At 43.2% G+C, this 27,422-nt stretch overlaps 1 protein-coding gene across 1 annotated transcript in view; it reads left to right on the top strand.

The window, feature by feature from the left end:
• Positions 1–447: 447 nt before the first annotated feature.
• The window catches only part of EEA1 (early endosome antigen 1), a 112,710-nt gene continuing 85,735 nt past the window's right edge, over positions 448–27,422 (top strand). The window contains exons 1-2 of the mRNA XM_075856824.1: positions 448–628; positions 22,181–22,267. Of these exons, the coding sequence (XP_075712939.1) occupies positions 605–628; positions 22,181–22,267 (111 nt within the window). The 5' untranslated portion in view covers positions 448–604. The remainder of the gene's footprint in view (positions 629–22,180; positions 22,268–27,422) is intronic.

The following is a 27,422-nucleotide window of genomic DNA, read 5'->3' as shown; positions in this document are numbered from 1 at the left end:
TCCGAATCGCTTGGATAGGTAAAAGCATTCCCATGTTATTACCACATAAAGTGAAACATGTCAGATTTGAAAAATGAACCTCTATTAGGAAGGTCAAAAGTGGCCAAAGCGGGAAGGGGTTAAATGATTTGAATTGTTTATGCGGTATGTTTATTTCCAATAAAATATATTTTTGTGTAAGATAGTTTCGATTTTTGCCTTATACATACCCATGTGTCCGTTTTGTGTTTCTACAGTATGATTAGAAGTTATGGTCTAAAATTATGGAACAGAGTCCCGGATCGGTACTGCTTCTTCTACAGCTTCTTTACGATAATGATTTCCTTCTATGTTATTGATAAGAGCACAGTTACTAAATCTATGGAATTAGAAATCTGATGTCTCGAGCAAGTCGTCGGAGGACTGCTAGGTGGCGCCAAAGAGCTCAGGCGAGGCGTTTGACAGAACAGCAGGTTTGGAGTGTAAACATTGTCGTTGGTTTGAATGATCGAGAAGAAGAGACATTCTCTATGTCTGTGTGGTTTATCCGGTAAAGAATAAAGAAGAGAAGGTCGGAGCCGTTGTCAGTGCCGCCTCCTGTCCCCGCAGTGCGCATACAAGAGCCATGTTCAGGAGAATACTGCAGCTGGTGAGACTTCTCTATGGCCGCCACACGTGAATGACAGGCACTTCCTAGTGCTGGGTGTGTGTGCTGGAGTGGCTGCTTGTATACGCGCGGACCCGCGTATATGTTGTGTGCTGGACCCGGGCGGGGAGTGTGGCGCTCTATTATAATAGTGGGGATCACATGACGTGTTGGGCCTGCTGCCTGTGTCTTCCATAGCTGCCTTCATTGTATGCCCAAAGTGTAGGCCCTCACGTTATCACTGCTTGTGGGCCCTAGTAACCCCTTCCTTACTGATTTGTATGGTAAGGTCATTGCCCTGTGCTTTTGAGTGGCAATACTTCTGTCTAGCAAGCTGCTGTATAACATAATCCTGGAGAACAGATTATATTCCAATATTGCATAAAATGGGACCCTGCTGATAGCTAAAAAACGTACTGCCAGCCACAGGTGTAACCCATATTGCAATTGATCTATAAGGCGGGACTATTAGACTTGTTCAGAATAAGTCTGACCAATCATATGCTTATTCTGATAGGCCGGAGAGTCACTGACTTACTAATATACCCCATATGGTTGGACTGATCTAGTAAATGTTTCTATTGCACCAGGAGACAACATGGCATTGCTGCTGGAGGTTGTTTTCTACTGAGCCAGTCATGGAAGGTGACCGCATCCCAAATATGCTCCTTCTTATTTATCAGCTGCATTTGGGAGGATTATGGGAGTTAGTTTCCTGCTTTTAAAGCTTTCGGTGATGGATGTTCTGTATTGCTTTAAAACCAAACAAATCTCTTACAGAAAAATCTGCTTAAATGTGGAGTGACTTTGTAAATGCTTTTTTTTAATTATATTTTACTGACTGTGAGTTACATTATTTTGTTCTCCAGTCACATCCAAAGCTAAGCTGAGAATTTGGCTGGTTTGCTGTTACCAGAGCGCAGTACATGTGGGAACTCACCTGGCAGTTAGACAATGGGAGCTAAGCTGTATAGTTACATATCTTACTATGGGGTTTAGCCTGTCACTTGTCAAATGAAACTGGTCTAACTCCTGAAACCCTCGGCAATGAGGAAAGCTACGGTTTGCCTACAAATGTAGTATTACGTGATGACCTTTCATATGAATGGTCGACCATAAGGACGTGCTGGGTCCGCCAGAGAGAGCTCTCTAATCTGGATAATAGAGGTGGGTCCTACAAAGGTGTTGTAATGCGCACAAACCACTGCTCCGTAGAAATTATTGGAGAGATGACGTCCTCTCTCTGTTAAAGGGTTAGCTGCATTAACAAAAAAAACATCTTACCCCGCACAGATCGCTGAAATGAAGGAGCAAAATCGCTTCAGATCTGCTTTTTTTCTGTTCTGCTGGGAGGGCTGAGCAGAGTGTATACTTGCTCATATGAAGTCTGTGGACCATACTCCATGCAGGTGTTACCTTTAAACCCAGTGCCATAGAGCTGCATTGTGGCAATAGAATGTAAGTAATCTGTTTATTGTCCCCCTCGATCATTGTGACGTTACTAGGCTCTTGTTAAAGAGGCTCTGTCACCAGATTTTGCAACCCCTATCTGCTATTGCAGCAGATCGGCGCTGCAATGTAGATTACAGTAACGTTTTTATTTTTAAAAAACGAGCATTTTTGGCCAAGTTATGACCATTTTTGTATTTATGCAAATGAGGCTTGCAAAAGTACAACTGGGCGTGTTTAAAAGTAAAAGTCCAAGTGGGCGTGTATTATGTGCGTACATCGGGGCGTTTTTACTACTTTTACTAGCTGGGCTTTCTGACGAGAAGTATCATCCACTTCTCTTCAGAACGCCCAGCTTCTGGCAGTGCAGACACAGCCGTGTTCTCGAGAGATCACGCTGTGATGTCACTTATTTCCTGCCCCAGGTCCTGCATCGTGTCGGACACATCGGCACCAGAGGCTACAGATGATTCTGCAGCAGCATCGGCGTTTGCAGGTAAGTCGATGTAGCTACTTACCTGCAAACGCTGATGCTGCTGCAGAATCAACTGTAGCCTCTGGTGCCGATGTGGCCGACACGATGCAGGACCTGTGAGTGACGACACAGCGTGATCTCTCGAGAACACGGCTGTGTCTGCACTGCCAGAAGCTGGGCGTTCTGAAGAGAAGTGGATGATACTTCTATACACAACGCCCAGCTAGTAAAAGTATTAAAAACGCCCCGATGTACGCACATAATACACGCCCACTTGGACTTTTACTTTAAACACACCCACTTGGACTTTTGCAAGCCTCATTTGCATAAATACAAAAATGGTCATAACTTGGCCAAAAATGCTCATTTTTTAAAAATAAAAACGTTACTGTAATCTACATTGCAGCGCCGATCTGCTGCAATAGCAGATAGGGGTTGCAAAATCTGGTGACAGAGCCTCTTTAAAGGGATACCTCTCTCTATGTGCCAGAACAGAGAACCGGTCTGGTGGATGGAGGTGGGCTGTCACTAGGTGTGTTTTACTCCATCTATAACAGCCGAGAGAAGGAAGAAGAAGCAGCTGCTTTATCTTCCTCTGTTGCCACAAAATCTCGGGAATGTGGGGCAGTGGCTGTCACAGTTTGGCTTTTTATCGCTGCCTCATGGGCACCAGTAGTGCCATAGACTGTGCAAATTTTGCCAGGGATCATTACAGTGATCCTCTAGTCAAAAACATGCGAATTGCGATCACAACAGTCATATGACTGTTGTAACAACTTGCGGGAATCTGTACCCACTGGACCACTCCGCTGTAACGGAGCAGCTGCTGCTGTGAGAGTCAGTAATGATAAAGTACCTGGTAGGTCAGAAGTGGGTATATGCCAGACAGGGAAGCAGGTCTGTGCGGGATAATGACGTTTGGCTAGGACACCGGACTGGAGTAGTGCCGTCGTCTTGGACACTCGGTTTGAAACAGACACCGGACACAGATGGTGAAGTCGTCTCGGACACTTGACTTATACGGGATACAGCTAAGGAACCATTTGCAAGACAAATGTAGCGAAGACAACATTGCTCAGGCAAGGTGGAAGTGGGCAGAGTCCTTCTTAAAGTCCCGGGTGTGCTTGGATTGGACAGGTACTAAGTTGCTGGTGTGTGCACTGGTCCTTTAAGACAGGGGACAAGCGCGCACACTCTAAGGGTATATTCACAAAGCTTATTTTCAGCCGTTTTTTGAGCCATAAATGCCCCAAAAAACGGCTGAACGCCTCCAAACATCTGCCCATTGACTTCAATGGGAAAAACGGCATTTGGTTCCCACGGGGCTTTTTTTTTTTTTTACGCGGTTTGTAAAAACTACGCAAAAAAAAAACGACCCGTAAAAAAGAAGTGCACGTCACTTCTTGAGCTGTTTTTCATTGTCTCAATAGAAAAACCGCTCCAAAAATGGCCGTAAAAAATGCATCAGAAAACGCTTGATGCATAAAAAATGGCTGTAAATCAGAGGCTGTTTTCCCTTGAAAACATCTCCGTATTTTACAGCTGTTTTTTGTTTGCCATGTGAACATACCCTAAGAGTAACATAACAGCAGGAGGAGAGAGCAATGTGTGCCGGCGTCTCTGGAGGAGGAGACGCCAGCAAGTCCTGATAGGCCTGTGGCTGCCGGTAAGGGGGGAATGCCGGCGGTCAGCGTACGCGGACATTACTCTTGTCCAGCAACTTTACCATTCATTTCTATTTAGTTCAATTAAAAAAGGAATTGCATCATGTGACTTGTGATGGATGGCCTGCCTATAGCTGGGGGCACACTCGGGGTTGCTTTCTATTTCTGGATTGAGTCTTCACTGTTCTGACTTGGTTCCTAGACATAGGAATGATTGTTTCTGACCATCGAGAGGCTCATCATTTCAGCATGTAGCTGAAAGATGACAACCAACATCCTCTCCATGTTACTTGGCCCTTGGAGTTTATCTACCAGCTCATGTGTGATTTTAGTGTTGAGGTGGCCATTAATCTGAAGATGGCTCAGCCCCGCTATTTAGAGGTTGGAATGATAATCTTTGCTTTGATGACCATCGTAATGTTTCAGATGAAAGACGGCTCTTCTAATGGCACAGAAACGTATTGGATGGTCTCAAAATGATTCCCTATTACTATTACACACAGATTTCATTGTTATTATATCAGCTAAAACAGCCACTTCAGCTGCATTACCAAGCTAATAAGGGGCATGGAGAATCTAAGTTATGAGAGAAGATTAACCCCTTAAGGACATGGCCAATTTTGGCCTTGAGGACAGAACAGTTTTTGTTTATATTTTCCCTCTTTGCATCCCGACGCTCATAACGCTTTTATTTTTTGTACGATGTAGTTGTATGAGACTTTGTTTTTTTGCGGGACGAGTTGTGCTTTATGTAGGTAGTATGTTTTGGTAAAAATATATTATCGTTTAATTTATGTAAATTTTTCTTTTGTCGAAAATGCAGAAAAAAAGCAGTTCCGCTGCAGTTTTAATATATATATATTTTTTTTTACACCATACACCGATCATCATAAATAATGTTATACATTTGTTGTACAGGTTGTTACGGTCGTGGCGATACCAAATATGTCTAGATTATTTCATGTTTTGGGACTTTTAAAAAGTTTATTAATTATAAAAAAAAAGTGTTCGGTGTATTTTTTACAATTTATTTATCATAATTTTTTTTTTTTTTTTACATTCATTTAGCTTTTTTTTTTAAATCCAATAAAGGTATTTTTCATTTTTATTTTTGAACTGTAATGTACTAGCATAGATCTATATGCCAGTACATTAGTCTGTGTACTGATAGTACACAGGCAGTTGTTAGGGCATGCCTCAGTATGCCCTAACAGGAAATATGTTCAGACAGCCCTGGGGTCCTTCAATGGACCCTGGGCTGTATGGCCGTACAAGTTATGGGCTTTGATCGCATCAGTTAATTCGATCAAAGTTCAGTCCCCCCTCCTTGAACGCCGCAATCAGCTTTTATCGCGGCCTTCAAAGGGTTAACGGTGGAAGGATGTTTCTCTTCTCTCCGCTGTTAGAGAGGGCCGTGGCTGTGTATTACAGCCGTTGCCCCCGCTCTCGATCGCGCCCGGAGACGGCTGTCACACAGGACGAGAATGCTCGTCCTAATGCGCAAAGTACCCGCCGCTCAGGACGAGCATACTCGTCCTGTGTCGGCAACCCGTTAAAAGAATGAAACCTATTTAGCCTTGAAAAAAGACGACTAAGGGGGGACATGATTAACTTGTATAAATATATGAATGGCACATACAAAAAATATGGTGAAATCCTGTTCCATGTAAAACCCCCTCAAAAAACAAGGGGGCACTCCCTCCGTCTGGAGAAAAAAAGGTTCAATCTGCAGAGGCGACAAGTCTTCTTTACAGTAAGAACGGTGAATTTATGGAATAGCCTACCACAGGAGCTGGTCACAGCAGGGACAGGAGATGGCTTTACAAAAGGCTTAGATAATTTCCTAGAACAAAAAAACATTAGCTCCTATGTGTAGAAATGTTTCCCATACCTTTTCCCATCCCTTGGTTCAATTTGATGGACGTGTCTTTTTTCAACCGTAAAAACTATGTAACTATTTTGTCTCCCACCTTATTCTGATTTCCCTTCTTATCGCACTGGCCCTATTACATACTGCACAGCCTTGTTATGTAAACCTATGTTCATTTTATTTTTTTTAATAAAAAGGTCAGTCAGTGTGTTTTGTGCAACTTTATAATCCGTTTTTATTAAAAAAATCATTTTACTTTCTGAGATACAGCTGCTCAGTATACAAAGTAGCTGTATCTTAGGCCTCCCATGCACGAGCGTGTTCGGTCTGTGATATACGGTGCGTACGTCGGCAGCATTTCCCGAAACCGAACACACTGCAGGGAGCTGGGCTCCTAGCATCATAGTTATCTATGACGCTAGGTGTCGCAGCCTCGCTGCGAGACAACTGCCCCGTACTGTTTTCAGTACGGGACAGATTTCCGCAGCGAGGCAGGGGCAATTAGCGTCATAAATAACTATGATGCTAGGAGCCCAGCTCCCTGCAGTGTGTTCGGTTTCGGGAAATGCTGCCGACGTACGCACCGTATATCACGGACCAAACACGCTCGTGTGTGGGAGGCCTCAGGGTATGTTCACACGGCCTATTTTTGGCTGTTTTTCGGGCTCCGAAAAACGTCTGAAAAATCGGAAGCAGAATGCCTCCAAACATCTGCCCATTCAATGGGGGAAAAAAGCGTTCTATTCCGACAAGCCGTTTTTAAAAAAAAAAAACGGCCGTGAAAAAGAAGTGCAGGTCACTTCTTTGGACGTTTTTGGAGCCGTTTTTCATAGACTTGAAAACCGCTCCAAAAACGGCCGTAAAAAATGCAGCGAAAATCGCTAGTGTCTTAAAAATTGTCTGAAAATCAGGAGCTGTTTTCCCTTGAAAACAGCTCCGTATTTTCAGACAGTTTTTATTTTGTGTGTGCACATACCCTTATGCTGAATCCTGTATACGTCAGGTCAGCGGCACTGACGGGTTCAGTGTCAGCGGGTCCTGCATGTCTCTGACAATCGGGATCCACCTGTTATCCATCACATCTAAGTACATATCTTAGGCTGTGTTCACATCAGCGTGGCCTTTCCGTTGAGGGGTTCCATCTGAGGTTTTCGTAGGGTGAACCCCTCAACGGAAAGGCAAACGGAAATCTAAGCTTCCGTTTGCATCACCATTGATATCAGTGGTGACGGAAACGTTGCTAAAGGTTTCCGTTTGTCACCGGTGTGACAGGGTTCCGTTGTTTTGACGGAATCAATGGCGCCTGCCTGCACGCAGTTTGCAAAGTTTTTCTTTCCTTTTTTCGGTTGCGGCAATTGAGCGCCACAGGCAAAAAACGATTTCTCTGCCTCCCATTGGTGTCAATGGGAGGTCAGAGATGGAAACGCCCGAAGAAAGGGCATGCCGCTTCTTTTTCCCGCGAGTGCCTCCGCCTCCCGTTGAAATCAAAGGGTGGTGATTTTGTCGTTTTTTGCGACTGTTTCTGCAGCAAAAACCGTGGAAAAAAAACGTGTGAACAGGGCATTAGGAATGTTGAGGCAGATTTTTACCTGACTGCTTTTTGGCAGCGTTTTCGCCTGCAGCCATTGAAGCTAATGCAAGGATCGCAGGCAATAAAAACGCAGCAAAAAAGCTGGGAAAGGAGTGGCGCAGGTTTTTTCTGCCTCCCATTGATTTCAATGGGAGGTCAGAGGCGGAAACCGTCAGGAAAGAATATGCTGCTTTTTTTTCCCCGCGATGGCTAAAAGCCGCCAGGAAAAAAACAAAAACGCATCTGCCTCCCATTGAAATCAGTGGGGGGAGATTTTGGTCTTTTTTTTTATGCTGTTTCCGCATAAAAATGTGTGCTAAACTCTGTGAACAGAGCCTAGGACATCAATAATCTGCACCTGTATGTTTACTGCAGGGCTGGTGTGCTTAAAAATTAGTTGGACTATTGTCTATTGATATCTATGTAAGTTCAACGTACAGTATTTTGTCCATTCATCCTCTCTTATATTGCCAGCTCGAATTTTCCTAGTTGGGTGTAGTTCTAACTATTCATAAGCTTGAATAAGAGAGGACATGTGGTCTGGCAAAAGGACATTCTCGGTGACATAGAACTCCCAGTAAACTTTTACTCATGAAGCAGAGAATGCCAGGATCCCATTACTGAGGCCAGTTGGTCACAGTATATTTGTGGCAATTACCCGGTGATCTTAAAGAGGCTCTGTCACCAGATTATAAGTGCCCTGTCTCCTACATAATCTGATTGGCGCTGTAATGTAGATAACAGCAGTGGTTTTTATTTTGAAAAACAATCATATTTGAGCGAGTTATGAGCAATTTTAGATTTATGCTAATTCGTTTCTTAATGACCAACTCGGCGTGTTTTTACTTTTGACCAACTGGGTGTTGTACAGAGAAGTCTATGACGCTGACCAATCAGCATCATACACTTCTCATTGTTCCAGCCCAGCTTCTTTCACTGCACAATCACCCTGTAACAGTGAGAAGTGTATGACGCTGATTGGTCAGCGTCATAGACTCCTCTGTACAATGCCCAGTTGGTCTAAAGTAAAAACACGCCTAGTTGGTCATTAGGCTGTGTTCACACGACCTATTTTCAGGCGTAAACGAGGCATATTATGCCTCGTTTTACGTCTGAAAATAGGGCTACAATACGTCGGCAAACATCTGCCCATTCATTTGAATGGGTTTGCCGACGTATTGTGCAGACGACCTGTAATTTACGCGTCGTCGTTTGACAGCTGTCAAACGATGACGCGTAAATTGACTGCCTCGGCAAAGAAGTGCAGTACACTTCTTTGCAACGTAATTTGAGCTGTTCTTCATTGAAGTCAATGAAGAGCAGCTCAAGATTTACGAGCGTCAAAGACGCCTCGTATATTACGAGGAGGAGCATTTACGTGTGAAACGAGGCAGCTGGTTTCTCTTGAAAACAGTCTGTCTTTTCACACGTAAATGCCTGCTATCGTGTGCACATACCCTTAAGAAACGAATTAGCATAAATCTGAAATTGTTCATAACTTGCTCAAAAATGATTGTTTTTCTAAATAAAAAGCACTGCTGTTATCTACATTACAGCGCCAATCAGATTATGTAGGAGATAGGGCACTTATAATCTGGTGACAGAGCCTCTTTAAGGTGGCCATGCTCATTAGATATCAGCTGAAACTACCAATCTTGGCGGGACTGACCGACCTTCTGATGTGTGCGGTGATGTCCTAACTATCCCCTGATGTCGGGTGAGAGTTGAAATTCATTCAAACTTCACCACACATTTTGGAGTTTAAAATTTATGCTGTTTACCGTGTGGTGTAAATGACATACATTTTTTTGTAAAAGTAGGTATCGCCATAATCATAACGACCTGCAGAATAAAGTTATGTTTTACTACTTTTGCACAATGTAAACACTTTTTGTTTTCTAAAGCATTTGTTTTTGTGTTGCCATATTCTAAGAGCCATCGTTTTTTGTTTTTTTTTCCACCGATATACAGTGAAGGAAATAAGTATTTGATCCCTTGCTGATTTTGTAAGTTTGCCCACTGTCAAAGACATGAACAGTCTAGAATTTTTAGGCTAGGTTACTTTTACCAGTGAGAGATAGATTATATATAAAAATACTGAAAATCACATTATCAAAATTCTATATATTTATTTGCATTGTGCACAGAGAAATAAGTATTTGATCCCCTACCAACCATTAAGAGTTCAGCCTCCTCCAGACCAGTTACACGCTCCAAATCAACTTGGTGCCTGCATTAAAGACAGCTGTCTTAAATGGTCACCTGTATAAAAGACTCCTGTCCACAGACTCAATTAATCAGTCTGACTCTAACCTCTACAACATGGGCAAGACCAAAGAGCTTTCTAAGGATGTCAGGGACAAGATCATAGACCTGCACAAGGCTGGAATGGGCTACAAAACCATAAGTAAGACGCTGGGTGAGAAGGAGACAACTGTTGGTGCAATAGTAAGAAAATGGAAGACATACAAATGACTGTCAATCGACATCGATCTGGGGCTCCATGCAAAATCTCACCTCGTGGGGTATCCTTGATCCTAAGGAAGGTGAGAGCTCAGCCGAAAACTACACGGGGGGAACTTGTTAATGATCTCAAGGCAGCTGGGACCACAGTCACCAAGAAAACCATTGGTAACACATTACGCCGTAATGGATTAAAATCCTGCAGTGCCCGCAAGGTCCCCCTGCTCAAGAAGGCACATGTACAGGCCCGTCTGAAGTTTGCAAATGAACATCTGGATGATTCTGAGAGTGATTGGGAGAAGGTGCTGTGGTCAGATGAGACTAAAATTGAGCTCTTTGGCATTAACTCAACTCGCTGTATTTGGAGGAAGAGAAATGCTGCCTGTGACCCAAAGAACACCGTCCCCACTGTCAAGCATGGAGGTGGAAACATTATGTTTTGGGGGTGTTTCTCTGCTAAGGGCACATGACTACTTCACCGCATCAATGGGAGAATGGGTGGAGCCAGAGGAAGCGTGATCTCGCTGTAAATGACAGGTTACAGCGAGATTATGCTTCCTCTGCTGTAACTATCATAGAAACAGTAACGAAGTGCAGGGATTCTGAATAGACATCCCGTGGAATGTCTATTCATTGTCTAAACACTTCAGTATTGTTAATGTGTTAGTATAAGGCAGCACATAAGGATCTAGCAGGATCCCTATGCGCTGTGTAAATGAATGGAGAGGAGTGCATGATGCTGATTGGTCAGCGTCATACACTCCTCTGTACAACGCCCACTTGGTCTAAAGTAAATACACGCCCACTTGGGCATTAAGAAACTCATTAGCATAAAGCTAAAATCGCTAATAAAGTGGTAAAAAAAGATCTTTTTTTTAAATAAAAAGCATTACTGTCACCTACATTATAGCGCCGATCTCCTTATGTAGGAGATAGGGCACTTATAATGTGGTGACAGAGCCTCTTTAATGACTGTCGTGAAAAGGCGTGTGAGCAGTCATTAAGGGGTTAATCTGCTGTATAACACATTTAGTATCCTTTTGATCCGGAATTTAGAGCCGTGAACGTCCTATTAAATTGGAGTCCAAAGAGGGCGTGGCTTACTGTCTGGCCAGGATTCAGACAAAAATAAATAAAGTGTTGCTACTTCACACAGGCCCCGGCGTAGAAAAAGTGCCATCATGTTTTCCTGTGTGAAAGCTGAATAGCCGTGATGTATGTTGTGACAGATTTATTAAATAAGGCAGATGTGGTCATAAATTTGTCACGACATATGCCAACAAAAATTGTCTCTCTTTATCTTCGGCATTGGCTTAAATGATGTATATGAAATTGATACATGTGACATTTTCTAACCTTTACGTTGTATAGTCTTTGTGCATTGTTACCCTGCATTATAATGAATAGGTTATATGGAAACATGCAAATAGGGAACGCACGTGCATGGTCACCTCTTCATGGGATTGGTGGGGGTCCAGCAGTGACCTGTCCTATCAACGTTCCATACATGTCTATGGTTTAACAAATAAAAAAAACCTGTCAGGTCCCATTAATGCCAATTTAAAGAAATGTATAAAGAAATGTAATATTTATTTGGTAAATACAATGTTGAATGATTCCTAAACTCCTTTGCTTGGAAATAACTGTTTTCACTAATAACTACTGTGAAACACAAAGTCAATTCTCTCCTTTTTTGAGAAATCACCGTTCTGCTCTTACTCCGTTTCCTATATGATTCAGTCATCTACTCCCAGGATGCATTGTGTCTGTAGTGACGACCGCGCCTGTTTATGGCTGCTTCGCTGTGAATGACTAACATGTGGACTTTAGATTGTTCTGGATCCTTGCAGGGAAGTGCCATTCACAGCTTGGCTTGCTGATCTCTGACCCAGACATTGTACGACAATTACACTTCCTACACTGACTGCATCAAAATCCAAGTCCATGTGTCAGAAAGATAAACAATGGGCTGAAGTTAAAATAAATGAAGTCAAACACTGGTATTGGGTGAGTCAGCCAGCGAGTAACGCAGCCTTGTTATTTGGCATAGGTGGGGCACTTTTATTTCTTATTAATCAGTAAATAAGTGAAACATTTGCTGTTTGAGCTGTGATTATCAGCACTAAATCTAAAGATGTGGGTGTCCCTGCACTTTACCCTAATATCCCACAACCCCCATGTTATAGGATCCTCACTTTGGAGTATTGGTGGTGACCAGTAGCATTCTAATGTGGAGACCCTGACACACAACTTCCCACAGCTCAGCTTTCTGTAAGTATATAGGGGTGGAGTGTTCACGTGGTGAAGTAGTTCTATTTTATAGGCACAACACTCATTTTCAGAGTAGGTTAGAGGTTCACCCATACTTGGCGGGTCTGTAGTCGCAGAAGAGTGGACAATCACTTGGCACAAACTCCAGTGGAATAAATGGAAAGCTTCAAAGGATATTTAAAGGGTTATTCTTGATGTGAATTTTTCTTAGATGGGACTGGAAATGAAATAATGTAACCAAAAAAGCAATACTTACCTATCCTATCCACAGCGATCCAGTGCTGATGCTCCGGTGGCACTCTCGGTAGTTGTAGCATATGACCGCTGCAGCCAATCGGAGTGCTCAGCAGTCATGTGTTGTATTTCTGACATCATGCTGATCCCCCTAATTGGCTGCAGTGCTTACATGCTTCGTGCATGTAAACAACAACCGGGTGTGCTGCCGGTGGTATAATGTACTGGAAAACTAAAAGAAAGTTATTTGTGGGGTGGAAAAGGGAAAAAATTGTTTCATTGTTCTGGCATTCACCGACATGTTCTCTTCATTCTATATGATTACGGTGATACCAAATTGATATCTTTTTTTTTTTTTTTTAATGTTTTTACAACGAAAAAACAATTCGTTAACAATAAATTGTTTTCGGTTGATGGAGAGGTGTGCGTTTTTTTGTTTTTCCCCCTGCTTTTATTGCCTCCATTTTGGGGTATATATGACTTTTTGATTACTTTTTGTGTAAGCAGGGTGACAAAAAAACAGCAATTCTAGCATTGTGTTTTTTGTTTTTTTTGCAATGTTTATCCAACGGTTTAAATAACGTAATATTTTGATCTTTTACGAATGCAGCAATGCCATTAAATTAACTTTTTTTGTATTTTTTTTTTTTACGTTACTTTAGGGAAAAATGGGAAAATGTTTTTTGGAAACTTTTTTTTTTATTTTTTTTTTCCATTTAATTTTTTTGTGCATTATTAAAAATGTTATATAACTGTTTGAAAATATTTTTTTTTAGTCCCGTTGAACAAGCGATCGTTTGATCACTGGTACAATACACTGCAATATCTGTGTATTGTACTGTACTATTTACCAGCTCTTCTTAAGCCCTCTGGGTAACTTCATTAGCCCTTCAAGCTACAATGACAACCATCCGCACAATACGTTCGCATAGCGGAGGGCCGATGAGCAGATGGAATGGGCCGCCTCCCCCCTCTTTGTAAAGGCTTACACCGTGTCATCTAAGTGGTTAGATGGCCAGGATCAGAGTTCTCTCCGATCCCGGCTGTTACAATGAAGTGTCAGCTGCAACATAGAGCCAACACCCGCTGAATATGGATCGGGCTCAAGTCGTGAGCCCACTCCATTTTCCCCTTGGCAGCTGTGGTGTAGTTATTTCACTTGTTGCCAAGGGGTCAAAGGTCTCATTAAAATTACGCATTTCGGGGGATCACAGATACCTTTTTTCAGCTATAGAAATGGCCATGCGTTATTAAGACTACATGCACATGTTGCGTATTTTTCTACGGAAAATACGCAGCAAAACCGCAGGAGCGGTTTTTGATGCATTTTTCTGTGTGGTTTTTGCATTTTGCTGCATAAATCGCGGCGTTGCTGCAGTTTGTGCTGCGTATTTCTCCAGAACTAGGGAGATAGGAATCGCAGGACATATTGACATGCCGCAGTTCCCAAAATATGCACCGCCGGTCAATTTACTGTACGTCCTGAAAAATACCGCAGCATGGACGTGAGATTCCCTGGAATCTCATTGCATATTCTGGTATTGTATTGCGCTGTGGTTTTGCCGCATAATAGTGGGATAAATTTTATATGGCAAAAAATGTCATAATAGCTGTATCTATAACTTGAGAAAGGGGACAATATAATTATAGAGGTCTATAGCCTGAGAAAGGGGCCTGTGATGCCCTGAAACGCGTTGCTTTAAATGAGACCTTGAAAACAAATTAATAGGATCGGTTAATATCCTCTGAAGCCTTCAATTTCTTCCACTTCGCTAAGTGATTGTCCACTCTTCTGCTCAAAGGTCCTCCTGCGACTTTAGAGCTCTCCATAAATATAAAAAAAAATAAGCAAAAAAACCATATTTTTTTTTTTTTTTTAAGAATTATTTTCTTTTTTCATGTATTTACCCTTACTGACATGGCAAATCTACATGTTTAGTGATACGTTCTCTGCGCCTATATTTCAACATAACTAGGCAGATTTGCTTTTTGGCATTCTGTTGACAACTTTTATTGGATCTGGCTAATGATTTGTTACCCAGTTCTGCCGCAAAACAAATAATAACTGGAGCCGGTTAGCGAATGCGCCTACAAATTTTCTGCTTGTCTCTAACTTTTTGGGTTGTTTTCATTTGATGTCAATTGAATTTTGCCTGGATACTAAATATATGAAACTAACTCTTGGAATAATGTTGTTGGCCCCTAAAGTCTACAGAAATAGGAAAAGGCCTGTCCAGAGCTGGATGGAGGAAGTCAGAGGGTAGCCACCAGCAGACAATTCTCCCCAAATCTGGCACCGGGCAATGGCCACAACCCAGTGTTTAAGCTATATTTTCACACAGCAGTGCTTTAGAACTTAACGTAGATCATGGGACTTGTCATTAACTCATGCTACCCGGGGTTAGATCAGCACGATCTTGATGGCAGATAGGGTTGCACGATGCAGCGAAACTTCGATACTGTTTCGATACCATGCACCCTGAAATGGTTAGTATAGTAATACATGAATGTAGTCAGAGCGGGGCTGCGGCTGTGTGATACAGCCATTGCCCCGCTCCTGACTATTGAGAAGTGCGCGCGCGGTCAGCATGATGTGATGCGACCAGCGCTGCACTAATGAGCGCCGGCACTGAAGACAGAACATGGCGAGCACACGGCAAAACACCCCCATGTACTGTTTTCAGTGCCGATGCCGCTGCTCATTAGTGCAGGGCTGGCCGCTTCACATCATACTGACCACGCGCGCACTTGTTGTCACGAGCGGGGCAATGGCTGTATTACACAGCCGCAGCCCTGCTCTAACGGCGGAGATCAGAGAAACCTCTGATTTATGCCGCCATTCCCCTGAACGCTGCTATCAAAGCTGACCGCAGCATTCAAGGTGTAAATGAGATGGGGGGGGATGCCTTTTTGATAGTGTCACAGGGAATTCCTGTGACGCGATCAACTCACATACCATATATCGTCAGACAGCCCAGGGTCCATTGATAGACCCCAGGGCTGTCTGACCATATTTCCTGTTGTTAGGGCATACTGAGGTACGTCCCAACAACTGCCTGTGTACTATCAGTACACAGGCTAATGTACTGTAATATAGATCTATGCTAGTACATACATTAAAGTAAAAAAAAAAAAGTAATATTAACTAACTATTCACGTGAGGCACATGGAGGTTCAAAATTCATCATCACACCTCGCATCAGAAAATGGAAGAACTTTTTTTAAATTATTATTTTTGGCAAAGTATAGTTTTGGTATCGAGTATCGCAATACCACACCAATTATATTGCAATACTACACGAAGTATCTGTATCGAAATCCAAATTCTGGTATCGTGACAACCCTAATGGCAGGTGCCCTTTAATGAACCGAAACAATGGTATATGAACATTTTTGATTTTATCTCTGTGAATAAAATGTTGCTTCCATAATGTGATGTTTGTGAAGTAAAAAAAAAAAAAAGTAAATGTTTGATACCGTGCTGGGAATTAATGGCAAACATTACTAGTTTTAGCTTGTGATTTGGATTATGGCTCATGAGGTAATAAAACATCTAAAGTAGTTTGACAATAATGGTTGAAGTGCTATCATTGTACGGGATAAATACAGAGGGGTTGTTAATATTCCCATAGTACAACTAGAGAGATTCTAACAATAGTGCTGATCTGCAGTAACTGTTATGAAAAACACTTGTCATGTTCTTTTTCAATATCTATGTGGATTAGAATAACAGATATATTTCCCTACAGATGAGAAAAATGGTGAAAAGTCATTTATCTATTTCACATTTTATTTAAATTTTATTTTATTTAATTTTTTTGTTGTTATCCCCTGCAGTTCTGTTTCTTTCATGATCGTTTATACTCTTGCGTATACTACTAAGGCTGTGTTCACATCAGCGGTGTCTTTCCGTTGAGGGGTTCTGTCGGAGGTTTCCTTCGGGGGAACCCCTCAAAGGAAAGGCAAATTAAAATCTTTGCTTCCGTTTGCATCACCAATGATCTCAATGGTGACGGAAACTTTGCTAATAATTTCCGTTTGTCATCGTTGTGACAGGGTTCAGTTTTTTTGGACAATCTAAAGCGGACATCTCCGACGGAAACCCGCAACGGACAGACAACGCTGATGTGAACAGGCCCTAAGATTATCATCCTGGAGAGGTGTAATATTAGTATTTAAGATTAAAAGCAACATAATTATATTAGTAAAACGTTGAATAAAAACCAAAACGTTTAAATCAAAGCACGATGAGATTATAACCAGTCATTAAAGTGATGGAGGAGAGTTGTTGTAGAGTGAATACGGCCATACGAGTTTTTGTTTGGCTAAAAGTTTATTTCCTGTCTGAGGCCTCATGCACACGACCGTATTTTTCCCCACCCGTAAATACTGGCGTAAATACGGGTTCGGTGTCACACGTATTCCACCCGTTTTGCACCAGTATTTACGAACCCGTGCCCGTAAATATGGGTCCGGTGTCACACGTATTCCACCCGTATTTACGAGCACGTTTTTGGCGGCAAAATAGCACTGCACTAATCGGCAGCCCCTTCTCTCTATCAGTGCAGGATAGAGAGAAGGGACAGCCTTTTCTGTAATAAAAGTTAAAGAAATTCATACTTACCCGGCCGTTGTCTTGGTGACGCGTCCCTCTCTTCACATCCAGCCCGACATCCCTGGATGACGCGGCAGTCCATGTGACCGCTGCAGCCAGTGATTGGCCTGTGATTGGCTGCAGCGGTCACATGGCCTGAAACGTCATCCAGGACGTCGGCCCGGATGTCGAGAGGGACGCGTCACCAAGGCAACGGGCGGGAGACCGGACTGGAGGAAGCAGGAAGTTGTCGGTAAGTATGAACGTTTTTTATTTTTTACAGGTTTATACTGATCGGTAGTCACTGTCCAGGGTGCTGAAAGAGTTACTGCCGATCAGTTAACTCTTTCAGCTCCCTGGACAGTGACTATTTACTGACGTCGCTTAGCAACGCTGCCGTAATGACGGGTGCACACGTGTAGCCACCCGTCATTACGAGAGCTCCATAGACTTCTATGGACTGTCCGTGCCGTTATTACGGCCTGAAATAGGACATGTTCTATCTTTTTCAACGGCACGGGCACCTTCCCGTGAGAAAACGGGAAGGCACCCGTCGCCAATAGAAGTCTATGAGCCCGTTATTACGGGTCGTAATTACGACCCGTAATAACGGGAGTTTTTACGGTCGTGTGCATGAGGCCTCACCCGTAAATGTGTCCATTTAGCTTGTCTAAACTGGCATGTTGTTTCATGAGATATAGTGAGATAAGCATTTGACAGATACCTCTGAGCCTGAGGTAATGTGATGGTCTGGGGTTGCTTTGGTGCTGGTAAAGTGTGAGATTTGTACAAGGTAAAAGGGATTTTGAATAAGGAAGGCTATCACTCCATTTTGCAACGCCATGCCATACCCTGTGGACAGCGCTTGATTGGAGCCAATTTCATCCTACAACAGGACAATGACCCAAAGCACACCTCCAAATTATGCAAGAACTATTTAGGGAAGAAGCAGGCAGCTGGTATTCTATCTGTAATGGAGTGGCCAGCGCAGTCACCAGATCTCAACCCCATAGAGCTGTTGTGGGAGCAGCTTGACCGTATGGTACGCAAGAAGTGCCCATCAAGCCAATCCAACTTGTGGGAGGGGCTTCTGGAAGCATGGGGTGAAATTTCTCCCGATTACCTCAGCAAATTAACAGCTAGAATGCCAAAGGTCTGCAATGCTGCAATTGCTGCAAATGGAGCATTCCAAGACGAAAGCAAAGTTTGAAGGAGAAAATTATTATTTGAAATAAAAATCATTATTTCTAACCTTGTCAATGTCTTGACTATATTTTCTAGTCATTTTGCAACTCATTTGATAAATATAAGTGTGAGTTTTCATGGAAAACACAAAATTGTCTGGGTGACCCCAAACTTTTGAACGGTAGTGTATATATTTCTATATTGTAATTAGATCACCAGTTAGTCGTCTTTTTTTCTAAACTGAATAGCCCCAAGTTTGATGACCTTTCTTGGTACTGCAATCCGCCCATTCCCTTAATTACCTTGGTCGCCCTTCTTTGCGCCCGTTCTAGTTCAGCCATGTCCTTATACACAGGTGGCCAAACTTGTACACAATATGTGGTCTGATTAGTGACTTTTGTATAGAGGCAAAACCATGTTCTTGTCATGAGCATCTAGGTTTCATTTTATGCATTCCATGATTTTATTTGCCATGGCAGCAGCTGAATGGCACTGGTTGCTAAAGGTAAATGTGCGTTCCATCAATATCCCCAAATCCTTTTCAGTGGTAGTTTTACCCAGTGTTTTACCTATTAATGCATAATTGTAAAATTTGTTTCTTCAACCCAAGTGAATAACCTTAATCCACATTAAACTTCATTTGCCATTTCTCTGCCCAAACCTCCAGCTTCCCCAAATCCCTCTGTAGTATTACATTATCCTTCTCTGTAGTATTACATGATCCTCCTCTGTGTTGATTACTTTTCAGAGCTTCGTATCATCTGCAGATACTGAAATTATACTCTGTAATCCTTCTACAAGGTCATTTATAAACATATTAAAAAGAAGAGGGTCCAATACTGACCCCTGTGGTACCCCACTGGTAACTGTGGCGCACTTTGAGGATGTACCATTAATAACCACCCTCAGTTTTCTATCACTGAGCCAGTTGTTGACCCAATTACACATATTTTCCCCCAGTCCTAGCATTTTCATTTTATATACATTTTCTTTTACATAAATTTGTCTGTCGCTTTTCTGCGGCTATAACTTTCAGTGAAGAGAACCCCCTGGTCTTTTCACTGAATGTCAGTTGGTCACCTACTCCTTGCCTATCTCGTTCCATCTAGTGAAACCACTATGCATCTATCTGCTGTCCACGATCAATCACCACAGTATGACCACATAACTCCATCCGACAAGGTGCTTACCCATGTTCATAAGTGAAACACTGCCGTGCCCCTCATACAGGTGTCCAACGCAGTGAAGCCCGAGGTATCTGCCCTCAGTGGAGAAGGGATCTTGCCATAATGCGCCTCAGGTTTATATCACTCTGACCATGATCCACGCCTTCTCACATCCCGAGCCATATTACCAGTTGCTGCAAGTTATTCTGGCATCTTTGTATAAACTCTTTAAATGGTTATTTCCATCACACAAAATGATTTAATGTAGTTGGATATGCCATCAATTTGTGATTGGTGGGGGTACTTATAACCACTACGATTAGGATGCGGCACTTACTCGGATTGGGGGCCGACTCAGACTTCGGAAGTGTTTTTCGCCACCCCCCTGCTGAATCGCCCATCTACGACTTGGGCTGGCCCCAAACGCATTAGGCTCTGTTCACATCACGTTATGGGGCTGCGTTTGATCCATAACCCGGAGAAATCTCCAGGTGCATGCGCCAATTATAAACCTCCCACATGTGTCACTGTATACTATACAGTGGCATGCATTATCCATGAGCCCCATGTAAGGAAAAGTACACTGCATGCCATGCGGTGACTGGCTGTTTATGAAAGCAGCTATACCGACGTATACCTACCTGGCGGACGCCAAAAGGAAAATTTTTGGCATACACAGCCTTAGGCTCTATTCATGTCTGAGACCACGATGCAGTGCCGGATCCCTTGCACAATGGACACCAGTGCCGACCAACAGACCCCATTGACTAAGGCCTCATGCACACGGCCGTGTCCTTAATCACGGCCCGCGATTACGGTCACGGCCGGCCTCCGACACCCGCGGGCCGCTTTTTTGTGCAGTGCTTCCATACACCGTATGGGAGCATGGCCCGCAAAAAACAACGAAAAGTAGGACATGCTCCTTATTTCCCAGCACGGTTCTACGGCACGGACACCCTTTCATAGCGATACGGAAAGGTGTCCGCGGCTAATAGAACTAGGCGGGTCCGTAATTGCAGACCGTAATGCGGTCCGCAATTACGGAGTTTTTTTTACGGTCGTGTGCATGGGGCCTTATAATGAGGTCTGCCGTTTTGACGAATATAATAACGGTGCATGCTGTCGAATACTGTCAAAATCTTCACCAACAAGTTACTGTTTGCTGAAAATGTGTTTTATTTTAGAAGAGCTGGGCGAGATAAGCGGCTCTTAGGAAAGCAAAATTAGACATAATCCTTGTTTCCCCCAGCGACAGCGCTCTTCTTCGGCTTTGCCAGACCTCATGAGGTTATGAGATAGATGGAGGTTGACCAGGTTTGATTGTTGCGTAGGTCATGTGTGATCCACATCTGTCAAAAACCACTCCTGACTTACTCGTCACTTTTTGCGAACGAGTCAGCAGAACATAACAGGAAAAAAAAATCACAAAACATTACGTTTTCAACATTTCTTGTTAGGACAAAACAAATGCATGAAGCCAACTAGCCAATGTGCCCAGTAATTCTGATACATTCCTGTTGAAATCAGTGGAAGCTAATCCCTTAATCCTGAAAATAAATCCTTGAATTATCCCACAGGCTCCTAGATTTTTCTAGATCTTGTCTTAACTTCTAGATTTATCTGGTTTCTGAATTGCCGGATAAGAATTGTTACTTGTGTTCTTTGTACGGAGGGCACTTATTTGAACTCGGAAAAATAGAAATGTGAGAAAAGGACAAATACAAGTTCCAGGCGCATAAAACAAACAAATTAGGACCCTGTTGACTCAACGTTTGTCAAGAGTATCCTTTTTGACCTATATGTGGCGTTCACATCCCTTTTTTCTTTTTTAACTTCGTTGAATAGCATAGTCGGCCACGTTATTAAATACAGAAGCATCCTGACAAAAATGTATACTGCGGTATGCGTTTTTCCATAATGGGAGCCTATTAGAGCCTCGTTTTGACGGAATTGATACCATAGTTGACTGCACTATTCATTCCGTCAAAACAACGGAACCCTTAAACAACAGTGACAAACGGAAACCATTTGCACCAGATCCGCCACCATTGAAATCAATGGTGATGCAAATGGTTTCTGTTTGTTTTAGTCAGGGGAACCCATGAACGGAAAGCTCCAACGGAACCCGTCAACGGGGAGCCATGACGCAGATGTGAACGAAGCCTTAAGGGTTTGTCCAGTCAAAAAAAATTGATAGCCTATCCTCAGGATAGGCCATCGACATCTTATCGGTGGTGTTCTGACTCCCAGCACCCCTGCCGATCAGCTGCTATGAAGGGGCCACGGCACTCCCACGAGTGTTGCTTCCCCTTTATTCCTTACCTGCTCGTACTGTGAGCCACTGACACACTTGTAGCGGTGGTTCACACAGTATTCCAGCTTTCTCCCGTTCACAAATGTGTGCGATTCACAGTATGAGCAGATAAGGAATAGAGGGGAAGCAGCGCTCGTACATCAACTTCTTTTGACTGGACAACACCTTTAACCAAGTTCTCCACTTTACTCTCCTATCCAGCCCTTGAATATTCTCTGTGTTATGTATAATTTAATAAGAAATTTCGCGATTTGCTACTTTTCATGTAATAATTAAGCTACCTTTATCTCTTTATTTTAGACTCCAGGGAGAGTTGGAGCTCAGAATTCTGAATCTGAATCTTCTGCAACTCCTGGAAACACTGTCAACAATGAAAGCACTTCAGAGGTAAATTACACGTATATCTTCGAGACTGCCAATAAATCTTACTGTATCCCTACAACAGTGATGGCTCCCCTTGGTTCAATTTGCAATTTTTTAACTTGAATTTTAAAAATGTTCTGACTTCATAGAATCATAACTTTTTTTTTATTACATTTTCAGACTAGATGTTTAAAAGCCACCCTAAGGCCTTCTGCACACGTTGTGTATTTGCTGCGGAATTTACATCTGGATTTTCAGTCCGGAGATTTCGCAGTGTATTACAGTACCAGCAAAGTGGATGAGATTTTAACAAATCTCACACACCCTACAGAAAAATTAACAGTAAAGACTTGCAGAAAATTGACCTGCGGTGTGAATTCTGAATCTGCAGCATGTCAATTTATGTTGCAAAAACGCTGTGCAATTTCTGTACGGAAAATCTGCAAGTAATATGCACGGGGACTAAGGCTGAGTTCACACATTGTAGATTTGCAGATTTTCAATGCAGATTTTAACCTTTGCAATACAAAGGATGAGATCCGCATCAAATGCGCAACAAAATAGCTGGCCAGTCACTAGTAATTTTGAACATCTAGTTGTTTGTTGTCACTCTAAGGCCCCATGCACACGACCGTAAAAGACCTCAGTTTTTGCGGATTGCAATTGTGGTCCGCAAAAATGGACCCATTCACTTTCATTGAACGCGGACAGCTTTCCGTAGCGCTACGGATGGGTGTCCGTGCCGTAGAAATGTTCCGAAAATTATGGAACATGTCTGCTCTTTTGCATTTTGCGGGCCGTGCTCCCATACTTTGTATGGGAGCACAGCCCGAAAATGCGGTTGGCAGTCGGAGACCGGCCGTGCCCGCAATCTGTGGGCACGGTCGTGTGCATGGGGCCTAACTGGATTGTCTGTATGGACGGCCATACCATTTATTTTAACAACTAAACACTAATCATTATCTGTCTAGCTCTACGAGTAGGAGAATGAAGTTCCTTATTGATGAGGTGTCACGTTTGTAGCTCATGTTCTGTTGCTCGTTACGGAAGATTTCAGACAAATATACTGGAGTGACGACCAAACATTTCCAACATGTTCAAATTAGTTTTTCCTCAGTTGGTACAGTTTATGACACTGTATTCCATGTATAGGCATACAGTAAGATAGTCACACGAACCCCCCTGGCAGAGTGTTACCTGTAGTGATGTGCCCGGGTAAGTTCCTGATGTCTCTTTACATATACAGACAAAGATATCCGGCGCTTTACAATGCCGGACTCCCCCCTGCCAGAGCATCGGAAGCGCTCTGGCCAGTGACTCAAGCCCCTGACGTTACTGTCCCTATATGGACAGTGATATAAGTAGCTTACAATGCCTGATGCGCTCTGCCCCTGAACTCCAGCCCTGGGTAACTCCTGACCGTGACATGGACAGTGCCATCAGGAACATCCCCAGTGCCGGAAAGCTTGTGACAGCACTGTCCATATATGTGCAGTGACGTCAGTAGCTTCCCCGAGCACGGCGCTTCAGGTAGCACTCTTCCAGGGGAGTGACCGTGACGTCAGGAGAATTCCAAGGGCCTTAATCCCCAGGCCGAGCGCTGCATTTATTCTCTTCTCGTGAGAAGCTCCCCAACGTATATACGTTTAATGTATACATGTGACGGATGCCATACAGTGGTATCTGTCACACATAGACTTAAAAAAGTACACAACACAGTATATCTTTTTAGCGGGTTTCCTTAGGATGGAATAGCGTAGTCTACTACGCGATTACATCCTTTAAAAAAAAGATGACTGACATATACCAGCAAGAAGGAGGCCAAAAGGACACCGTCGAGATAATGGTGCCCTATAGACACATGCGTGTATGCTGGGAGCTTTACCAACGTACAAGCTAAACGTAGGGCATAAATGTGGTGTGCAGGGGTCCTAAGCGAAACTTTAGAAACCCTATGCTTTGATATACAGCTTGCTCTGAGACCAAATACATTCTAGGTCTATGTGGGTTCGGGCCTGTTCACATCACCGTTCGCTTTCCGTTCCGGGGTTCCGTCTGAGGTTTCCGTTGGGTGAACCCCGCAACGGAAAGTGAAAGTGAAACCACAGCTTCCGTTTCAGTCACCATTAATATCAAAGGTGACGGAAATATCGCTAATGGTTTCCGTTCGTCACCGTTGCGGCAGATTTCAGTTTTTCAGATGGAATCAATAGCGCAGTCGACTCCGCTATTGATTCCATCATTAAAACAGAAACCTGCCGGAATGGTGACGAACGGAAACCATTAACGATGTTTCCGTCACCATTGATATCAACGGTGACTGAAACGGAAGCTGTGGTTTCGCTTTCCGTTGCGGGGTTCACCCGACGGAAACCTTGGACGAAATCCCGGAACGGAAAGCGAACGGTGATGTGAACAGGCCCTGACACCGTCGACTACGCTATTGATTTCGGTAAAACAACAGAACCCTTGCACAACTGAGACAAACGGAAACCATTAGCACCGGAACCGTCACTATTAAAATCAATGGTGATGGAAACCCTTGGTTTCCGTTTGTGTCAGTCAGGGTCCCGTTCCGATGGAAAGCTCCGTCGGAACGGGACTCTGGCGCAGATGTGAACGAAGCCTTATCCTAAGGGCCTGTTCACATCACCGTTCGCTTTCCGTTCCGGGGTCCGGAAAGCGAACGGTGATGTGAACAGGCCCTTACTCTTATTAAATATTTACTTTTTATTCTTACATTTTCATAAGTGTCCTCGTCCCTCAATCTGGTTTCACTTCACGGGACCTATGACGTGACCTTGTCTTCCGGCTTTAGTGACATCCCATATGCCAATAACATAGACTAGGGGCTGACATGCTGCATACTGAGCTAGGACTGTCACTAGTGACGCTTATTTTTGGGGGCGTGTAGTTTCGCTGAAGAGAACACGCATGCGCAGTCCTACTCTCAGCGATTAGGAAGCAGAGGGAGAAGCCTACTACACGCTGCTTACAGTATTCCAAACTTTATGGGAACTCTAAACTCAGCCTGAAGCTAAGTAGGCAAACCATTGCCGGCCAGGAATAAAAAGAAACGGTGCGCCCTGGGAATTTTTTTTTTGTTCTATTAACACACGCTTTTCATTTTCTGCAAAATGTTTTTTTTTTTTTTATTCAAACAAAACTTCATTGTGTCTAGAATTTTTTCATGACCTGTTGGTTGCATTAAATGGGGTTTTCACACAATTCACATTAATCCCCTAGCCCCCTTTCCTTCTCACGGCAGGACTGCAGTATGGAGAAACTTGAAAAGAGGGACGGTGGAGTATGTGCTCGCAGCTCCATTCAATGTCTACGGGTCTGATGGAAACAGCCGAGCACTGTACTTGGCATCATCTCCATCAGTCCCATAGACTTCTAATGGAGCTGCACCGCGCATACTCGACTGCTGCACCACTTAAAGTTCTCCTCTCTGCTGTCCTGCAGAGAGGAGAAACTTGGGGGCCAGGGCCCCCTGTTATAGTGATTGGTGGGGCCCCCAGCGATAAGACATTTATCACTTTTATTGTGGATAGGTGATAAATGTTCTTAGTGGGAAACCACTTTAATGTGTATTAATTCATAGTATCTCAATAAAAGTCTAAAGAATCCATCCAATACATATTTTTTCACTTTTTTTAATTGCTACCAGAAGTTTCTGTTATAAGGTTAGCAAAATTTTATCAAAACATATTTTTTCCCAGAATCCATCCTCTGTTATTTTTGGTCCATTGTAATTCTATAATTTCTTACTAAAAGTATATAGTATATACACCGATCGCCAATTACATAAAAACCACTGACAGATGAAGTGAATAACATTGCTTATCCAGTTACAATGGCACCTATCAAGGGGTGAGATAAATTAGGCAACGAGTGAACAGTCAGTTCTTGACGTTTATGTGTTGGAAGCAGGAAAAATTGGCAAACCTAAGCATCTTAGCGACCTTGACAAGTGCCAAATTTTTATGCTTAAATGACTGTCAGAGCATTTCCAAAAGGGCAGGTCTTTACAAATGGTTAGTACCCACCAAAAGTGGTTCAATGTAGGACATACATTACAGTCAACTGGCAACAGGGTAATGGTGCCCAAGGCACATTGATGCGCGGGTCCGATCCCACAAAAGAGCTACTGTAGCACACATTGTAGCACACATTGCTGAAAAAGCTTATGCCAGCTATGATAGTAAGGTGTCAGAGCACACAGTGCATCGCAGCATGCTGCGTAGTAGCAGGCCAGTCAGAGTGCCCATGCTGACCTTGGTCCACCACAAAAGCACCTACAGAGGGCATGTAAGTATCTTATCTGGATTATGGAGCAATGAAAGAAGGTGGCCTGGTCTGATAAATCTTATTTTCTTTTACATCATGTGGATGGCCCAGTGCGTGTGCATCGCTTACCTGGGAAAGATGGCACCAGGATGCATTATGGGAAAAAGGCAAGCCGGCGAAGGCAGTGTGATGCTCTGGGCAATGTTCTGCTAGGAGACCTTGTGAACTGGCATTCATGTGCATATAACTTTGACACATACCACCTGCCTAAATGTACACCGCTTCGTGGCAACGGTATTTCTTAAAAGCAGGGGTCTCTTTTAGCAGGATAATGCGCCCTGCCACACGCCAAAAGCTGTTCAGAAATGGTATGAGTAAAAGGACTAAGGGCCTGTTCACATATGCGATGGAGGCTCTGTTAGGGCCCTCCGTCACCGATCCGCATGCTGCGATATTGTTTTCAGTAAAGCTTTGGACACAATGCAAGAAAACAAACAGAACCCATTAAAATCGATGTATTCCGTCAGTTGCCGATGGTGTCCGTTCCGTCATGTAATGGTACCGGCGCGTCCGGTATTTTAGTTATTTTGCTTTTCTGATGGAGCAGAACAATGGAAACGCCTAGACAGGTGTGAACATGTGCTAGGAGTTCAAGGTGTTGACTTGGCCGCCAAATTCTCCAGATCTCAATCTAATTGACCATCTGCGCGATGTGCTGGAAAAACAAGGACACGCAGGATTTGCTGCAAACGTCTTGGTGCCAGACAGAGATCTTGCGGAGTACAAGCCTCGATGGTTCAGCTATCTTGGCGGCATGAGTAGGACCTATACAATATTAGGCAGGTGGGTTTAATGTTCTGCATGATCGGTGTATATTTATTGTTAA

The sequence above is a fragment of the Rhinoderma darwinii genome, chromosome 3 (genome assembly GCF_050947455.1).
Source record: "Rhinoderma darwinii isolate aRhiDar2 chromosome 3, aRhiDar2.hap1, whole genome shotgun sequence".
NCBI lineage: Eukaryota > Metazoa > Chordata > Amphibia > Anura > Rhinodermatidae > Rhinoderma > Rhinoderma darwinii.
The sequence above is the reverse complement of the archived record's forward strand: the minus strand, read 5'-3'. Positions and strand labels throughout refer to the sequence as shown.